The 21,001-nt window shown below is 37.2% G+C and overlaps 1 protein-coding gene across 3 annotated transcripts in view; it reads right to left on the minus strand.

Moving 5' to 3' along the window:
• Positions 1–2,141: 2,141 nt before the first annotated feature.
• Sclt1 (sodium channel and clathrin linker 1) overlaps positions 2,142–21,001 on the minus strand; it is a 125,396-nt gene continuing 106,536 nt past the window's right edge. For all 3 annotated transcript variants that reach the window (XM_060378269.1, XM_060378272.1, XM_060378270.1), the window contains 4 exons: positions 20,795–20,991; positions 8,224–8,302; positions 4,542–4,637; positions 2,142–2,540 (listed from right to left, as the gene is read on the minus strand). In XM_060378269.1, the coding sequence (XP_060234252.1) occupies positions 2,478–2,540; positions 4,542–4,637; positions 8,224–8,302; positions 20,795–20,991 (435 nt within the window). In that variant the 3' untranslated portion in view covers positions 2,142–2,477. The remainder of the gene's footprint in view (positions 2,541–4,541; positions 4,638–8,223; positions 8,303–20,794; positions 20,992–21,001) is intronic.

Here is a 21,001-nt window from a genome sequence, read left to right on the forward strand (position 1 = left end):
TTAAGTTGTGTTAAGACAGTGCTATAAAATATACTTTCAAGATACCTTTTCTTGTGTATATACATAATTCTTCTTCATATAAATGACAGTATTATCACACATGCTATACATTCTTATGTCTTAATGATTAATAAAGGTGAGTTATCATCTTTTTGCCTATAAAACCATGTGTACGCACACGGCTAGGGGAACTAAACAGTTATATTTATTTCTTTTACATTTAGTTTATGTGTGGATGTTTTGCCTGCATGTATGTCTATGCACCACATGTGTGCAGTGCCCATGGAAACCAGAAGAGGGTGTCAAATCCTCTAGAACTGGAGTTACAGGTAAGGTTGGTAGCTGCTCTATGGGTACTAGGTATGAAGCTTAGGTCCTCTGGAGGAGCAGCCAGTGCTCTTAACTGTGGAACCATTTTGTTTAATTATTTTGGAAAAGTTTTACTACATATTTATTATTTTACTTCCCCAAATACCAGTTTCTTTGTTACTTGGGTCCTTAGAAGAGCAGCAAGTGCTCATAATTGCTGAGCCATCTCTCAGCCCCAAAATTTGTTATTTTTGAAAAAATGCTCACATGTGCTATGGCCAAAAACCAGATTTATATAATACTGAAATACTTTTTATAATGATTTGTTTGAGAGTTGATCTAACAAGATAGTGCAGCTAGGAAATTGTATCTGCTGAATAAATGAATGGCTGAATTGCTGCTAATTTTCTCCTGTATGTGGGGTACTTAAGAGTTCTCATACAGAGAATTAGGAGACTACTGACTGCCCCAATTTGCATATTTGTACACAAAGGAAAGAAGTAGTAATCATATCTTCTTTCTTTCTTAGGGAGACATAATAAAAGATGCATGAATAAATAAAATGAACTAGCCATGTTGGTTTCAATTTTAGATTTAGTTAATTTCTTTTCTCTTTCCTATTCATTTTCTCTGTCTCCTAAAACACAGTTCACAAAAATGATTCTGTCTTCGTAAATGAAGTTAAGATTGACCATTACATGAAATGCTGAAGCCATACTAGCATTTTCACATTAGAAATTATTAACAAATTCAGAGGCCAGAGTGACATTCTCTATAGCTTATCCTTCACTCGGAGAATACTTGGGAGTATTTAGGAAGAGAGCTAACTATGGAGATTATTATTGGATGCGAAGGAGCCCTCAGTTCATTTAACAAATGGGCCCACTCTTTACGATCCTTAGTTTATGGGCATTTATTCCACACTGTCAACACCAGCAGTGTGGTAAGGACATACTGGTAAATGAGAGATGTTATCTTGTCTCAAAGGCTTTCCAAAAGTAAAAAAACAAAAAGTTAATTACAATTATTGTCCAGTGCAATGAGAGAAAAAAGTGCACTATTAAACACAAGAGAATTCACCTAGCTTCTTGCTAAAGAACCCTTCTCTGAGAAAGTAATTATTTGAAATCTAAAGGTCTCAAATGAAAAAGTATATGGAGACTTTGTTGATAGGAGAAAGGATGATATACCAACAGAATTAGAGAAGGCCACCGAGTTTAGAGCACATGAAGAGAGGGAAAACTGTATCATGGAAGGCTGGAAGGCAAACTCCTATATTCTCATTACTGCAATTTTCAGCTCCTTGACAAAGATTCCTGTGATTATATCAGTCTGATAGCACCGTTCCTAACCTTTGCAGGTGAATACATACACAGGGGTTATTTTCACATGACCTCCAACTCATTTGGAAAACTGTTAAAACCTTTTACCTGGTTATTCAGATATAAACCTGTCTGCCATACCAGTGCGCAGCAAGCTCAAACCAGAAAGTGAATAAGTATAAGAGTCTATGAAGTACTTCAGAACTACAACAATGCAAAGCGATGGAGCCTTTATATTTAAGATCTCCATCTAATTAGTAAACTTTGAGGAAAAAGAAAAAACACAACACACAAATGCCAAAATATTGTCAAGGTCTATAAATACTTAAAACTATGTAGTTAAAAATGAATCATTACAATTATGCATTCAAATAGATGACAACATTATTTTACAAAATACATAATTTATTACATTTATGAGTTCATAATAAAATAGAATCTTAAGAGCTATAAAAATGAATTAGGAATAACAATGAGATATTAAATCTCCAAATATTAGAACTTGAAGTATCAAATTCTAGGGTTTTTATTAAACCTCTTGAAAGTATTGCATTCTTCCAAAGGGGAAAAAAAGAAATTAAGAATAGACACATTGATGAAGGCAGTTGAGTTCTTCTCAGCTGGCTTTATTCTCCACTGAATCTCAAATATAAGATTAATTTTTGTTTTTTTACTTACAGGAAGCTGTCACTGCTCTGTTTTCCAATAACCCTCCAAACAGAATGGAAAATGCTTATGCAAAATGACACAAGCTTTCACCATTCGCGGCAGGCTTCTCCATGTCAATACGTTTTGGTTCAACAGCTTTCCCAACTCTACAATTCTGTCAGTGAACTATGAATATGTTTAAATATTTTCCAGATTCACCATGGAGGCTGCTTTTCTTCTCTGCACTGTAATCACACTGAGCTGCAAACAAAGTAAACAATCAGTAAGTAGTTTCTCTGTGGAGGGTATAAGAATAAGAGAAGGCATAGTGGGATATGTCACAACCAACAGTTATTAAGTAGTCTGAGCGAAAGGGCTTTGAACGAGGTCTTTTTCATGCGATTATTTTACTCGAGTGTGTGCATCACATTAGAGAAATGCATGCCAAATATGGCAGTCTATGTACAGAGTGATACATTTAAAATTTCTATATTCTACAGATGGTGAAAAAACATTTAGATAAAAGTTAATCAGTAAAAGTGTCTCAAACAAATTCAGTGTGGATAAACATAAAGCAAAGCTGGGAACAAGGTCATCGCAGATTTTAAGGAAGACAAGTCTTAATGGGAATGTGATCTTTGAATAGTAACTGGGGTTAATTGTATGCACTATGATAAAAAGACCTAATGATGCAAAACAACACATAGAAGACAGGTTTCCTTCACAAAACTGTCCTTCATTCTAGTCCTTTATTCAGATTCAACCTGTCTTCAGTTTATTTGCTTATTTGCTTTTGAGACAGGGTGTTAGTATATAGTCCAGACGAGCCTTGAACCTTGTGATCCTCCAGCCCCAACTTCCAAAACTATTGGCAAAAGCTACCACCTTCAGCTACTTGCAGGTGTATGTGTATGTATATATGTATATATATATGTGTGTGTGTGTGTATATATATATATATGTACACATAAATATATACAAATATATTCTAAATGAGTGCACACATACACACATACCTACCTACTTTAGCAGTTAAAAAGTTTGAATTCACATTCTTTTACTGCGTAGATTAGCTACCTCATAAATATTTGCATATTAGATATACTTTAAATAATTGCATATTAGATTTACTTTACTTTTTAAATATCTGCAAATTTTTCATATCCAAACACAATTTTATTGATCTTTAACTGTTGGTTACTTGTATGGTTTTTTTAAAATGTTTTAAAATCAGAGTGAAAGTCAGGTGGCTATGCCTTTAATCCCAACACTTAGGATAGAGAGGCAGGCTAGGCAGATTTCTAAGCGTTGCAGATCAGCCTGGTTGACATGGTGAGTTCCAGGGCAGCTTGGGCTACATAGAGTAAAAACCCTGTCTCAAAATAAAGTCAAAACCCAACAACAATGACAGGACAATGACAACAACACATAACTACTAAATGGCAACATGCCATGACACCAGTGGCTAAGAATAATACTCTGATGGTAACATATATTTACACTCAATATTAATTAATAGTATGTTTGACTTGATTTGCTTTTTTGTTATCATTCTATCTATCCAACCATCCATCCAATTTGCATAAGTGATCACTGAACTAGTCTTTTTTCTTTTCTAAAAAGAGGAGCCACTGCTCCTAATTTAGAAGAAATAGCTCAATATATTTATTTATTTGGTTATATGCAAATGTACACTAAATGAACCTACCTGAAATATTTTGTTTCTATTTAAAACCTAAAATAAAACTAAAGTACAGTTTGAAACGTCAGAAAGATACTTTCAAATATAGACATGAGTATCTACCTGACTTTGGACAGAATGTTCTAGCTAGTGCAGTGTTATGTAGCAGGAACTTTTGTGCAGACAAAAAAAGTGGTGTTTTTTTATCTGCTCTGTCCAACCTTCCCATTATCCACGCAGTTACCAAACACTTCAAATTTGTCTGATATGACCTCAAGTTTTTATTTAATTAAATTTCAAAAAGGTACCTCTGGGTACCAGATACTTTGCTAGACATGGTAATTCTGTATGTAAGTGTCACAGAGGATACTGATATTTATTTGTTTCAACTTTACTTTTTTTATGATATTTATTTTTTTCAACTTTACTTCTTTAACTGCAAGCACTAAAGAGATTAATTTCATGCAGGTCAATTGAGTAAAGATCAAACTAACAGTCCTCTGAAAACTTCTGAGGAACTTTGCTTCATTTTTATCTATAAAGGATGTTTACTGGCTCTGGATAATGAGGATGCCCCCTACCTGCTGGGACGCTGAAGCAGCTCTCTCTTCTGCCTGACTGAGACGCCTCTGAAGTCTGTTGGCTTTTTCTTGATGTTCCAGAATTAACTTTTCATTCTTTTAAAGAGAAATACAAACAAATTCAAATGTGATATGGACATTTTTTTAAATAACATAACTGAGTTTTTATTTATTTTTTTCATATTCAAAGTTTTTTATTGTTTATTATTATTAGTTACATTTTATTAACTCTGTATCCCAGCTGTATCCTGCTCCCTTATTCCCTTCCAATCCCACCCTCAGCTTCTCCCTGTCCCTTTCCAAGTCCACTGATTGGGGAGGCCCTCCTCCCCTTTCGTCTGGCCCTGTTTTATCAGATATCTTCAGGACTGGCTGCAAAGTCCTCCTCTGTGGCCTAGCAGGACTGCTCCTCTCTTGGGGGGTGGGGAGGTCAAAGAGCCTGCCATTGAGTTCCTGTCAGAGATAGTCCCTGTTCCCCTTACTATGGGAAACCAATTGGTTACTGAGCTACCATGAGCTTCATCCAAGCAAAGATTCTAGGTTATATCCATACATGGTCCTTGGTTGGAGAAACAGTTTCAGAAAAAAACCCTGTGCCCAGATATATTTGGTCCTTGTGGGGCTCCTATCCTTTCCACTTCATACTAACTGCCCTTCTGCCGAAGGTTTGGTTATGAGTCTTAGTATCTGTTTTGAAATGCTGCTTGGTAGAGTCTTTCAGATGCCTTCTGCGGTAGACTCCTGTCATACGTCCAATGCACATCTCATTTGTCTTTCTAAGTGAGGATTGATCATCTTACCCCGTGTCTGCTTTCTTGTTTATCTTCTTTAGGTGTACAGACTTCATTATGTTTATCATATCTTGTAGGTCTATATAAGCGAGTATATACCATGTTTGTCTTTCTCCTTCTGGGATACTTCACTCAGATATGGACATGTTTTATAGAATAGCTAATGAAAAATTGGGCTGTAATTTACCCCTTGTAAAATAAAGATAACATTATATCCATATTTGCATTTTCCAAGTAACAAGCACAATATTACAGTTGATTTTGTTTCTTCCTAAGTTAGTGGTTCTCAACTTGTGGATCAAGACCCCTTTGGGGGGGTGGGGAGTCAAATGACTCATTCACAGAGGTTGCATATCAGATATCCTGCATATCAGATATTTACGTTATAATTATAACAATAGCAAAATTACTTATGAAATAGCAATGAAAATAATTTCATGGTTAGGGGCCACTACAACATGAGGCACTGTATTAAAGGGGTGTAGCAGTAGGAAACTCAGAACCACTGTCCTAAGCTATTTCTTCCCCCCATATCATCAAAGACTCAGTTTGAGAAACCTAAAAGCAAACTAAATCACAAATGAAAACATGGCTGTTAAGGGTTTCTGGTTTGTATACTTAAGAACCAGAAGGAAAGCACTGGGCCTCACAACAGCTTCAGCAACTCTGTTTCTGTGCCCTTCCCAAGACGCTTACATCCTGTACAAGCTATTACAGTCAACATGGGCATTGTCATGTATTAAATTATATTCCCCTAAAGATGCTACAGTTCTAACCCCTTGTATTTTTAAATGTGAATTTACTTGCAAATAGTCTTTGCAGATGATTAAGGTAAGGTGAGTATAGTGGGCCATGATGCATGGCTGATGTCTTCATAAAAATGGGAGATTTGGACACAAAGACAGAAATATACATGAAAGATACTATGCAGACACAGAAAGTACCACCCACAAGCCAAGGAATGTTTGGGGCTACCAGAGCTGGGAGAAAGGTGGTAAGAAAAGCTTCCCAAGGAAGCCAACACTAATACAAGAGTTCTTGCCTCTGGAACCATGAGGGCACGGTTTTATGCTATTTATACAGCCTAGTTAGTAATACCATAAACTATAATATAACACTGTGGTGGTCGTATTTACTACCCACCTCCCCCCATCAGACTCATGTATTTGAATGCTTGGCCCTTGGGAAGTAACACTATTAGGAGGGTGTGGGGATGGGCTTTGAGGTCTCCTAGTGTTCAATCTCCACCCAGTATGGAATAGTCTCCTCCTGGCTGCCTGCAGAAGACAGTCTCCTCTTGGCTGCCTTTGGATCAAGACATAGAACTCTCGGCTCCTCTAGCACCATGTCTATCTGAAAGCTGCCATGCTTCCTGCCATGATGATAGTGGACTAAAACTCTGAAACTATAAGCTAGACTCAATTAAGTGTTAGCCTTTATAAAGGGTTGCCTTGGGCATGGTGTCTCTTCACAGCAATGAAAACCCTAACTAAGACAGACAACAACAAACCATTATTACATACTGACACCTCAACAAGTTAAAAACAATTTGTCAACTGAAAATGTGTTCTTTTTTCACATTTAACTGCTTGGCATAGTGCATTTGAAAAGAGATATTTTCGTATAAATAAAATTATTATGTAAGTTTTCTGGCATTTAATTGAACCCAGAGAATATAAGGCCAAACAATAATGGCTGAAAACTCCTCTTTTCTATGAAGAACTAAATAGCTCTTTATGTTCTTCCTCAGAAGGGTTTAGAAGGAATGCCATGCCTAGTAACATAACACTGAAATAGCAGTTTTGGGTTAAAATGAGCTTATTTAATTAATAGTGTCCAAAAGGAAAATTAATTCTATGAAGAAAACTCTATCAACTATACTAACTGACCAAGTTGTTTAAGTATTAAATTTAAGTTTTAAATTTTAAGAGGCACATCATATATTAGAGAAAACTTGGGAAGAGATCATATTATCTAAAATAATCATTTAATATGTATAATCAGACTATATAATATACACATATCTTTTCTATATAGTTACCATAATGGTTAAAACAAAGTACAGACTCGGTAAATCTGATCTTTTGTTTTCTTTTGAGCAAACATTGCTAACTCTACTGTATTGAAAATTATGTTCTTCACATTTCTTAAAGTGGATAATGTACCAAGAAACATTTCAATATTAAATCCTTAACTATTTTCTAAGTGTCTCATATCAACAATGTCATGATATTTAAGAGTGGTGATTTCACTATGTCTCTTGTGGATGACAATGGAGGACAGGCAATATACCCTACTAATGAAATTCTACCACACAGATATGAAGCTAGAACATACATGATGAACTAGAGTTTTAGGAATCCCAAGACTAAAAACTGTTTGCTTTTATAAAGCCATAAGAAAAAAGAGTAACTCTTTCTTTGTATGTAATTTTAATGTAGATCTATCTTAATACTATTTGTGTATACTCTATTAGACAAAAGTATTTTTGATGTGACTTTTGTAGAGTAAAACAAATTAAGAGGATCTAGATAAATAAAACAACCTTAGAGATTCTTATGAAAAAAGACCCTAAAATATGCAGTGTCTAAACACTGTACAAATTCTATTCTTAACACCAAAATATGAATTCTACTTTTTATTATATACAAAAGATGAATTATTGATTTTTCAAAGCTTTTAGAAACATTATATTAAGTGTGGACTTTTAATGCTAGATATGATTCCCATGTGGTTATTTCCCAGTAGAGAATTAACTTGGATTTGGTACAGTTAAAACGTTACAAGTGTGTGTATCAAGCTGTACTACAAAGTACTCTTCCTTCCCTTTGTGTGTGGGGGCATGGGGATGAAGACCATGAAAATGAAGAGATGGGGAGTCATTGTCTTACCTCAGCTACCTTTTCATTTGCCATTTCCAGCTGAGAAAGTAGCTCTTGGGTTTGAAGCTTCTGTCGACTCAGCTCACTCCTATTAACCAAGAAGAGACAGGGAGAACACAATGAGAACTGACCAGAGCAAAAACTGAAAAGGGGAGAGTTTGGAAATAGATGTAGATATATAATATATACTTAAAACAAAAATAAAGCAATGTAAAGCTGAATCTTTATTAGTGAGACATGTTTATATTTTGAACAAAAACATTTTTTAATAACAAATAACTTAGTAACTTCTTTATAAAATGAAAATGAATGGCCTCCACAGGCTCATGTTTGAATAACTGGTCCTCAGTTGGTGGAGCTCTTTAGAAAGCATTAGTAGGCATGTCCTTGTTGGAGGAGGTGAGTCACTGGCAGTGGGCTCTGAGGTTTAAAAACTCATACCATTCCCCACGTGCTCCCCCACAGCTTTCTACCTGCAGACCAAGATGTTAGCTCACAGCTATTCCTGTACAAATTCTATTCTTAACACCAAAATATTACTGCTGCCATGCTTGTACCCTGCCATTGCGAACCCTAACTTTCTGAAACTAGAAGCCCAAATTAAATGCTTTCTTTTATACATTGCACTGGTCATAGTGTTCTGTCACAGCAATAGAAAAGCAACTAATACATAAAATATATACATATTCTAGAATAGTTATACTGTGGGTACCCCCACTATTGAACCCAGTAAAAATGGTTCAGAAGGTAAACTTAAATGAAGTGTATTTTGTTAGAATTAAAAATTTTATCACAGCCAGGTTTGGTGGCACACACCTTTAATCCCAGCACGCAGAGGAGGCAGAGACAAGCAGACCTTTTTGAGTTTCAGGCCAGTCTGGTCAACACATCTGCAGTGTAGCTAGCTGTGGCTACACTGTAAGACCATGACTTAAAAAGCAATAGCAAAAACAAAAACAAAAACAAAAAAACAAAGAAAAACAAAAAACCCAACCCAAACCAACCAACCAACCAACCAACCAACCAACCAACCAACCAACCAACCAACCAACCAAAAACCAAAGTGTATCTTGAGCTGGAAAATAGGTCAATAGCTAAGAGTACTTGATGTTCATGCATAAGAGCTGGGTTAGGTTCCCAGCATCCACATAAGGCTTCTTAGACCTGCTTATAACTCCAGTTCCAAGGGCTCCAACTGCACACACATGGTGCATGTACAAACAGGCAGACACAAATACACATAAATAAAAATTAAAAGAAAATTGTATCTTTCTAGATGTAGTGATAGATGCTTATGATGCTGAACATTAGAGGCTATGGCATACGATAACAGATCTGAAGCCAGCCTGGAGCTACAAAATGAAACCTGAGCTCAATAACAGACAAAGGAATAAACAAACAGGTCACAATTTAAAAATACAATTTACCACATGGAAAATTTATGTGTATATATATGTATAATATTTTGTTGTTTTATCAAAAAAGGCAAATAAAATAATTTAAAAGATGTGAAAGTCTTGATTTTATTTTGAGATGTTACTAGATACTGAAACAAAAATATGTCTTGTGAAACACAGTATCTGCCATAAAATCATAAGCCATTGTGCTTCTGTAGAATTTATACTTAAGATTTACACACAGAGCCAGGCATACTTATAATACTAATACTCAGAAGGCTAAGGCAAAAGATCTTGAATTCAAGATCAGCATGGGGTACAGAGGTCTGACTCAAAAAGAGGTCTGACTCAAAAACAAGCCAACCAACACCAACCAACACCAACCAACCAACCAACCAACAAACCAACCAACCAACCAACCAACCAACCAACCAACCAACCAAGGTTCATGTATAGTGTTTCACAGGGGAGTTCAAATCTTATAAATATGAAATACTCCAATGACATTTTGATATAGTAAATAGTACTTGTGTCTGTTTGTATACAGTATATATATATTTTTTTCATCACTATCTCTTATACTGCATAAGCTGAAGTTATCTGATGCCCAGAATTGCCCTTCTCTTCCTCCTGCTCCTCCTCTAAAGGGCATGCTCTCGCTATGTAACTTGGCTGGCCTGAAACTCAATTATATAGGCCATGGTAGGCTCAAACTCGCAGAGATCTGCTTGCTTCTGTCTCCTGAGTGCTGAGATTAAAGGTGTATATCACTCTGTTTGGCATGATCTTTTTAATTTAAACATATAGGCATTGTATTGCTCTGGGCCAAGCTAATTTCAAAAGTCTCAGGCTGAAAACAGATACACCACAGTCATAATATAGGGATCTCTGTGATCTCCACAGCCAGCAGAGTGATGGTCCACAGAAAGTAAGAAGGCAGTTTGATTTAACATGACTAAGTAGCTGGTGTTGGTTCAAACTTTGCGAGTCTGACCCTGAGTGGTTTCTTTTAAACATATTTAGGCACAGCACAATTGGGTAAAAATTTTGGTGATAACTCAATCCCATGTATACAATAAAGCATATACACACCTCTTGAAGAACAATTTAAATAAAGATTGGGCATGTCTACTTGAAACACTTTGTAAAGTACATGTGACACCTTCCATAAAGGGAGGTTCTATAGACTGACTGAGAAAAACAAGCTTATGTTAAGGGTCTGGGAGAGGGTCCCAGTGTGTGGTCACACACATAGTTGTAAAGGGTCACAGGACAAAATACAAGTGAGCACAAGGATGTCAGAGCCTACACAAGAAGTGAATAGAATTTCAAATAAATTTTGTAGTACTGAAATAGCTAATTCCATATTGGCTTTTGTCCTTTGACTTTATTTACATTTCTAAAATTAGTCAACAAAATAATACTCCCAAAATAGCTCCAGCTTTTATGTTTTCAAATGAGCCATATAAACAGCTTGAGTCAATAAGTCCTGGTATACCATATTTGAGGAAATAGCTGTTAAATAAATATATAATTCAGGATAGAATCAGTTCCACTAATACTTACTGACCACTCATCACAGGTTGATGTGGGACAAGCAGTGGTAGGTATACTGCTGCCATTCCCAAACCTGCACACTCTGAAAGACCACTGCTCACACTCCTTCAATGGATGGAATAGCTCAGCTTCACATTGGGGTGTCTGAACTACCCCCACTGATTTCATCAAAGACAAACTCGAATATTTAATTTCACTTTGGTGGTGACAAGGTAGAGAAAATTGTACTTAAAAACATCTCATGCACCTTAAAATCACTGTTTCCAACACAAAAACGAAAGAGAACAGAGAAAAATCAAAATGGCCAAGGGAGCCAAACAGAATTTAAGGGAAAATTATACATATTATTATTAATGACAAATAACTTGAGCACAACCAAAGTTAATATGCAATAATGGCATCTATGTTAATCAATATTCATTTTAAACAAACCCAGAAAACTACCTATTATGTGGTTTGACAACTAAACTATTCATTTACTTAAACAATTATCTGAATGATAGACAGTAATAATTTCCACAAACTTAGGATAACAAAGATACAATTAAATAAAAATATTAATTTCTATACTAAATTATTTGTCTTTATAAGTATTTCAGCATTTCAAGTTCTGCATTGCTCCACTGGGTTGCAAGCAACACAGATAGTCATTTTCATATGTTTATAGCCCAGCATTCAACAAAAGATGATGATAGTGGTTACAATACTTGCAAACGTATAGTGCTTCTCACATGACAGGCAGTTCAGGTACATTCAGAAATGAACTTGTTTCAATTGTCAAAACAACCTGGCAAGATCTAATTTTATATATGGGAAAACTAAAAATAAAGTTTAAAAATTGTGTAGAGTCACAGAGCTCATTGTCAGGATTCAAAAAATTTAATCCTTTAGTTCAAAATCAGTGGCTTTCTTTTGTTTCTGGAGAATGACTCCAGGCCTCAAGATGTTAAATATATGCTTTACCACTAGGGTGTATCTCTATCCACTAAGCCCCTCTAAAATCAGTGCTGTCAATCCATTCCCCACACTACAACATGGCAGGCAACTATTAAATTTTTGTTAAATATGAGAGAGGGGAAGAAGAGACAAAGGGGGAGAGAGAGAGAGAGAGAGAGAGAGAGAGAGAGAGAGAGAAGAGGAGGAAGCAAAAGAAGAGGAGGAGGAGAAGAGGGAGGAGGAAGACAATGATGACTATGATGACGGGAAGAGAAGAGGAAGAGGAATGGGTGCATGAGTATGAATGAGTATAAACAGGTGTATCAGGATTTCTACAAACTTATTTGGAAACGTAACAAGCTATAGCCTTATTTCTGACTTCTTCCCTAAAAGTCTCATCTTAAAGGCACGGAAGTAAGCATGTGTGTTACTGACTTTTTACATTGCCTCGCTGACCTATAATTTATCTTGAGAAGTCAATTTTTTTTTTCATTAGTATCTGTAATTATCCAGGCAAAGTTTTTTTTTGTGATTACATTTTAAAATTAATTTATTCACTTTAAAATCCAATGGTAGTCTCCTCCCTCCTCTCCTCCCATTCCCACCCTTTCTCTCCATTCCCTCTCCTCCCCTGCTGCTCAGAGAAGGGGAGCCCCCCCCAACCCACCCCAGTACATCTGGACTGAGTGCATCCCCTCCCCATGTGGCCTGACGAGGGGAAATGATTAGAAAGTAGGCAATAGAGTCCATGTCAGGGACAGCCCTTGTTCCCCTTTCTAGGGAACCCACATGAAGCCTGACCTTCTCATCGGCTTCATCTTTGTAGAGGGCCTGGCAAAGCATTTTAAAGCAAACTCCCATTTCTTACTTTGTCTTAAATGAAATACCTCTTCCCCCCTAATCCCTTGTATCTGGTCTTCTCTCCCACCATGCTACAATTACAATCAAGTTCTTGGAACTTAACTTTTTTTTAAATTTAATTTTACTTACAAATTTATTTATTACAATTTGTTTACTTTGTATCCCCACTGCAGCCCCCTCCCTCGTCTCCTCCTAGTCCCACACACCGTCCCTCCTTGGAACTTAAGATTCATTCTAATGACCAATTTCAACTGAAGAAATGCACACTCAGCACAGTGCACATGCAAGCACTGTGCCACTGTTTCCCCCTTACCACGCATACCTAGCATATTTCTTGTTCAACACCACCTTAAATATTTTTCTTGCTTGAGTTAATAGCCTCCAGCACCTGTACGCTTTTGAACTAAATAAAAACAGCATACATTCTTGAGATTGGCTTTCAGAATTTTCTGAAATCTTGTATACGTTATATTTACAAATTTATCTTTAACAGAAGCCTGGGTTTTGAGTGTCTCACAAACAAAACACATACGCATGTTATTTTCTATGTCTTTTTAAGATTCTTTTTCATTTTGGGAAACCAATTGGTTACTGAGCTACCACAGGCTACATCTGAGTGGAGGTTCTAGGTTATGTCCATACATGGTCCTTGGTTGAATGTCAGTCTCAGAAAAGACCCTGTGCCCAGATATATTTGGTCCTTGTGGAGCTCCTATCCTTTCCCCATCAGACTAACTCCCCTTCTTTCTTATGATTCCCTGTACTCTGCCAAAGGTTTGGTCATGAGTCTTTGCTTTGAAAACACTGCTAGTTAGAGTCTTTCAGATGCGCTCAGTAGACTCCAAAGTGAGGGGAACAGGGACTATTTCTAACAGGAACTCGATGACTGGCTCTTTGGTCTCCCCACCCCCGAAGGGAGGAGCAGTCCTGTTAGGCCACAGAGGAGGGCTTTGCAGCCAGTCCTGAAGATACCTGATAAAACAGGATCAGATGAATGGGGAGGAGGTCCCCCCCATCAGTGGACTTGGAAAGGGGCACGGTGGAGATGAGGGAGGGAGGGAGGGAGGGACTGGGAGGGAATGAGGGATCGGGACACGGCTGGGATACAGAGTTAATAAAATGTAACTGATAAAAAAAATAAAATAAAAAAGAAAAAATAAATAAAAGAAATACATAAAAAAAAAGATTCTTTTTCATTAAGATACTACCGATTCTTTAAGACTCTACCCTTCTCCTTTTATGTTTCTTAGTTTATTTTAATCCAGATAACTTTCCCCTTATTTCACCTCTTCAGGACACATAGGTGAAAGAATTTACTAATGCTTATTAGTGGTGCTCACACACACACACACACACACACACACACACACACACACATCCCTTCTTCAAGTAAAATGGAAACTTTAAAAAAGGGAATTATTAGTTTTCAAAATATTTAACATGCTTATATAGAGAATGAGTATGAACTTGTTAATTTATGGCTGCTTTTAAAAAATTATTTTTATTTATTATGTGGATGTGCAGGTGTTGGAGGGGGCCAGAAAAGGGCATTTGATCTCATGGAACTGGAGTTATAAGCAGTTTTGAGCTACCCAATGTAGGTCCTCTGGAAGAGCAGCAAGTGCTTTCAACTGCTGAGACATCTCTCCAGCCATATGGCTAAGTTTTTATCGAAAACTTTGAAATCACGAAATGTTATTTCTCAACAAACATTTACTGAGAAACCTAACAGAAAAAGGCTTTCAGATAAAGACTTAATTTATTTAGAAATATTTATGTTCTCCTTTATGTAAAAGATTTGAAAGTATTGTCTTTTGACTGCAATACTAGGACATATTAAAATATAGTCTGCAGAAGCACATAGATAGTTCCAGTTTCTGTGTGAGATTATGTTACTTAAAAGAGGATTTGTACCAAAGAATTTGTCTTGCCTGCAAGATGTGCTGCGGCAATGGTGGCTCAGAGCTCATCAATAGTCAACCAATTACTGGTTTATCTTGAGGCCTATACACCAAGAAGGAGACCACGTTCAACACTGTTTGGGTGGCCAAGAAAAAGAGATCTACTGAAGAGACAAACATGAGTGGCAAAAAAACCAAGCAACCAACCAAATAAACAGCCTCCCTTATCTCACACAAACCCCCAAACAGACAAAACAAACAAATAAACAAAACTTAATGAAATGATTACCAATGATATTCTGCTATACTCATAGATTGGAACCTAGCCCAATTATCATCAGAGAGGCTTCCTCTAGCAACTGATGGGAGGAGATGATGAGAACCATACCAAACAGTAGCTGGAGCTTGCAGACCCCATGGAAGATGGTGAGAAAGGACTGTAGAAGCCAGAGGGATCAAGGCGAACAAGAAAACACAGCCCACAAAATCAACTAAGCAGGGCTCACAGACTGAAATGGCAATCATGGGTGTTCACTAGGTCTTCTGCATATATGTTGTAGTTGTTTAGCTTGGGTTTTTTTTGTGGAACCCCTAAAAGTGGGACTGGGGGTATCTGACTCTTTTGCCTGCTCTTGGCACCCTTTTCCTCCTACTGGGTTGCCTTGTTCAGCCTTGATATGAAGGTTTGTGCCTGGTGTTATTGCATCTTGTTATGCTGTGTTCAGGTGATATCCCTGGTAGGTCTGTTCTTTTTTGAACTGAAATGGAGGAGCAGAGGATCTGGGGAAGAGGGGAGGTGGTGGTGGTGGGAGAACTAGGAGGAGTGTCTGGAGGGAGAGGAGGCTGAGACTGGTATGTACTTTATGAAAAAAAAATAAAGAAAAAGAACTTAAGTGAAAGTGTATCCAATTTCTCTATAATTTCTGATAGCATATGTCAAAAATACACAGAAAAATGAGAAATCATAATTTCTAGGTTACTCACTAGGAACTAAGATCATTTTCATAATTCTTATTTAAGTGACAGATTTACACAATATAATGTAGAAATATTACAAAATATAATTTCTGTATACCATAACATAAATTAAAAGTTATTTTTTATTATCAACTAAGGAAACATACAATGGTATGCTGAGCATAATACTATGACTAACACTAAAATCAGCAAGCCAGCATTTTCCAGTGAATTACAGATGCTGATTTTCATTGTTCAATGTTCTGCATGTCTGCAATCCACCTTTTCTACAGTCTCAGGTTTTATGTCGGCTCTCTAATTCAAGGTGCAGTGTGTATGAGGGAGGGGGATTCTGGATTAGTCAGAAACATTCTGATAATCAAGACGGAAGCTGTATGACAATGCAAAATGTATGAAAAAGGTTCAGAGTTATCATAGGAATTCTAAAGAAGGATAGTTTTGTTTAAGATTTTTACTTGGAATATATGTTTGCTAAAAATATAAACAAATCAACAAACTGAGTATTTCGGCAAAATAGTTTTTTTTTTTTAATTTATTTTGTGGTATCAAACTCAGGGTTTCATGCATGCCTCCACAAATTACCCACTGAGTGCTATCTCTAATCCTTATTCTATTTTAGAATTTGAGTCAGTAAGTAGCCTAGACTGACCCTGAATTCACTCTATAGTCCAGGCAAACCTTAGACTTGTCATCTTCTGCCTGAGGCCCCTCAACTGTAGAAGATCAGCCTTAAGTTAACTCACAACCTTTGGTAACTTCAGTTTCAGGGGATTTGACATCCTCCTTGGGCCTTCCACACATGTGCACACAACACACACACAGACACACAGTCTTAAAATCAACATAAGGATATCCAAACCCTCCACTGATTTCCACCTATTGCACTTTGGATTTGGATTTGAATTAATCTTCAGTATTTTACTGAAAGTAAGTAAATGCATTTTAACAATGGCTGACATATGCTCTGGTCACCTTTGCTCCTGGAGCTCACTGCATCCTTCTCTCACACAGGTCCTTTCATTTGGTGGTCATCTGCAGTGTATTCCTGCTTTTGTTGGTATAATTCATTTCTTGTAATCTTTCAGGATTCAGTTTAAATGTCAGATTTTTTCAGGTGATTTCCCAAAATTGTTAGTTCCTTGATTTTATATCAGAATTAATGAAAATCCAATAATTACATTTTCAAAGAAGGCATTTGTGATACTACAACTAGGAAAACCCAATATGTTTTAAAGCTTTTTTGTTTTTTTTTTTAATAAAATTATCCCTAAGAAACTTATGTTCTATTCTCTGTGAAGTGCTAGAGAAACAAAGACCAGCTCAAGTCAGTCCTCACCAGGCTTAAGCTGTAGGTAGGAAGTTTGCCGAAATGGTCATGTGCTACAGGAATATATGTGGCTGGACGGTCAGGGGACTAGAGCTATCCGACCAGAGGACGTAAGCTTGTAAGCTGTTATATGCAAGGTCAATAGAAGTCAGATGGACAAGGGCAGGAAAAGGTCATATAATTAAATCCATGTGTGCAGCCCAGGTGGTAAGGAAGGCAATACGTTCAGGAAACTAAAGGAGGTTCAATACAAATGGGGCACAGCGTGGTTACCAGGAGGCAGGGAACAGAGGCAAGAGCTGGAAATACAGACCACAAAGGATTTTATGTGTCAGAACAATTGAGATTTATTTTTCATACATCGGGAAGGTGCTGACATTCTTTAAGAAGGGAAGTGATATGATTAAATTTGAGTTTCTGAAAATCTTGCTGATTACGGTGGGAAATAGCAAGGAAAAAGACTGCAGTCGGATCTGGCAGTTGTAGTAGGAATCTAGGTGAACAGCCCCAGCGACGCCCACCATAGTGGCTGAGGAGAAATAGCCAGGCTCCAGACACACTGAGGTAGTGGGCTAGTAGACTGGACTTAGGGATGCAGTCGTGACACTCATAATTTCAATAGCGTAAGTTGAACAATGGGGTAGATTAATTACCATTCATTGAAATGGAACATGAAGCACTGAGCTGGATGTACCAATAGAAATTCTTGGTGGAGAGTTGGCAATATAGATGGATTTCAAGAAAGGTCAGCATTTAGGGCTGGACAGATAGTTCAATTCCCAGAAGTCACATGGTAGTTGACAATCATCTATAAATTAGTTCTATGGGATCCATAGCCCTGTTCAGACCTCTGAACAGGCACATATTTGGTGTACAGGCTTACGTACAGGCAAAACATTCACATACATAAAATAAGAAATAATAATCACATAATTGAAAGGCCAGCATTAAATGTTTTATAATAATAATTAGATTCTTTTTATTTGTTTCTATCTTAGAAATAGATATTCCAACCCATAATCATAGTATTTTCTTTTTTCTTTTCCCCAAGGCAGGGTCTTCTTATATAGGTCTGGCTGTCCTGGAACTCGGTATATAGACCATGCTGTCCTGGAACTCACAGAGACCCACCAGCATTTACCTCCTGAGTGCTGGGATAAAGGCATGTGCCACCATGGCAGGCTAAGGGTTTTCTAATACTAGGTGAATTTCAATTCTGACTTGCATTGCCGCGTGCTGTAACTGGAGTGATGTGGCTGTGGAAGTACTGGAGAGGAGCCAGGCAAGGTTTCCCTCCAGTGAGACAGCCCCTTTAAAAAATACCACAAATACTGTAAATAATAAAAAAGAGGAAGAAAAGCTACAGTTCCCTAATACATTAGGTGCGAGGTTTTCACTTGACACAGGGAACTGGAGCGATGGCTCAGGAGTGAAGAGCAATGCCAGCTTACTGAAGGCCTGGGAATTGGATCCACAGAACCCACAGAAGTGCTAGATGGGTATGCTGACCAGGCTGTGATTCTAGTACTCACTTCCAAGGTAGAGACAGGAATCCCAGGAGCAAGTTGGACAACTAAACTAGTGGGTAAGCTGAGTTCAATTCAGAGATTTGTTTCAGTGAAGGCAGAAAGTGATCAAGGAAGATTCAGGATGTCAACCTTAGGCTCCCACACATGTAGTTTCATACATGTACACACAGAAACACATCCATGAGAAAACAAAGAGCTTTATAATTTCAACCTTTACAGGTCAGTTAATCTAATTGTTCCAATCACTGTTACTGAGGCCAGTTTAAGACAAGGCGGTGCTGTATAGACTGTGGTTACTACAATATAAAAGTCCCGCATGCATGAAAACCCTTCCTGAAGACTGAGGATTCAATCACCCGAAGCTCCATTCTACAGTGCATGAGAAAATTAAAAACAAAAGGTGTACTATTCATCTCAGGGAAATGATGGATTTGCCAGCTGCAGTAAGTGCTTTCTTTGAAATTCTCTCATGACAAATTAACACAGCATTGCCAGATGTTTTTATCCTACTGAAGTATACTATAATATGCTTCAGCTACTTTTAGTAATTATGCATTTTGTAATCTGCCAGTACCTGCAGCTGCTGCTCATCCCATTAATTAAAAAAAAAAAAAACTTTTAAAAAGCAGTTATAGTAGCCAAACATTACAGATGTACAGCCAAAAAATTATGTTTTAGAGAGTAAAAAGACCTCTTTATGCTCAGATGCTATATCAGCTACACACACAATAGACTTACAGACAGACACTGAGTTGAGCATCTCTACCCGAAAAAGCTGAAAGCTAAAGCCTTTAAGGTATTAACATTACACATAAATATGCCTACGGTCTGAAAAATAGTAAAGTTTAAGTCTGGGGATAAGGGAGGAAGCAAAGTGAGAGAATCTTACACTGTGCATTTTACCACTTGTCCATTCATTACTTGAACACAAGGACGGCCTGTTCCTATCTCTTTGACTGTGTCAGGTAAGATGTTAGCCTATAGTTCTGTAAGAATTGTAAAAGTGGGTAGTTGTTTCCACGATTCAATGACATAAAAAGATTGAGTACGCTAGGAGGGGAGGGCAACGTGGGCACTTTTTTTATACAGAAAAAGCGGTATTTAAGTTGGGTCTGGAGGGAAAGTAATTTGTTTTCAGTTGGGAGTTGGGAAAGGATAGGCACAGAAAAAAACAGTATGTAAAATGGCCCCAAATCACTTTTTACTCCTCAGTGTTCATTCTTATCCTCTATTCAACCACCAGAATCCTTAATAATTTAAAAACAAGACCCAAAAGGAATCTTTTTTTCTTTATTCTTTCCAAGAAACTATCCCCTATTTATTTTGAGCACATGTAAAAATTGAGAAATTCTAACCTTAAAAGTTTATTGTTGGGTTGGAGAGATGACTCAGTGGTGATCAGTGGTGCTTGCTGCCAAGTCTGAAAATAAGAGTTCAATCCCAGAACCCACATGCTGTGCTAAGGCATAAAAGTATGCCTACTCTCACAAAACAAATAAATAAATAAGTAAACAAACAAATAAATAAGTGTGACAATTCAAACATGCACAGTGACCTCATTGTGCTGTGACACAGTGGAACTTAGATACAACCATTTTGGTACCTGTTATCCAACTTTTACCCCCTTTCTCTCTCCACTTGTTGGCCTCTAGTGATCAATACTCAACTATCCATTTACATTTGGCCAAGTTTTTAAGTCTCACATATCTCACATATGAAGTTATGGTTGGGGTCACGACATGAGGAACTGTATTAAAGGGTCACAGCACTAGGAAGGTTGAGAACCACTGCTCTATTGATCAGGCTTTTTTGGTGTGTGTATGTGTTTGTTTACATGTGTTTGTGTGTATAGGCAGAGGGCAATCAGGGTGTCATCTTTTTTAAATTCACCTTATCATGCTTGCTGGTACTTTACTGAGTGAGCTATCCTCTACTCCTCCTATCCACATTAAAACTAAATAGAGCTTAACATATTACAGGTTTAAACCATTTTTTCTGTAAAACATCAACTGTTAAAAAATTACTAATTGTGGACTTACTTTGTATTGCTGGTCTGTAAAAAAATTGTCAAGCAACTATTAACAGTGAACCTACTTTAGACTGCTGATCCTCATTTCCGCACTTTCGGTAAGTTTCTTTGTTTCTTCTTTCCACCTATTGGCTGCCTTTTGTTGTGCTGCCAACAGATGCCTCAGTTCAACAATGGAATTCCGATTACTGTCCTCCATCTCTCTCAACTGAACTTCAAACCCACGCTCCTTTATTGAGAACTGATGCTCCATTGTACTGACCTAAGAAGTA

This window comes from Meriones unguiculatus, chromosome 2 (assembly GCF_030254825.1).
Source record: "Meriones unguiculatus strain TT.TT164.6M chromosome 2, Bangor_MerUng_6.1, whole genome shotgun sequence".
Classification (NCBI taxonomy): Eukaryota; Metazoa; Chordata; class Mammalia; order Rodentia; family Muridae; genus Meriones; species Meriones unguiculatus.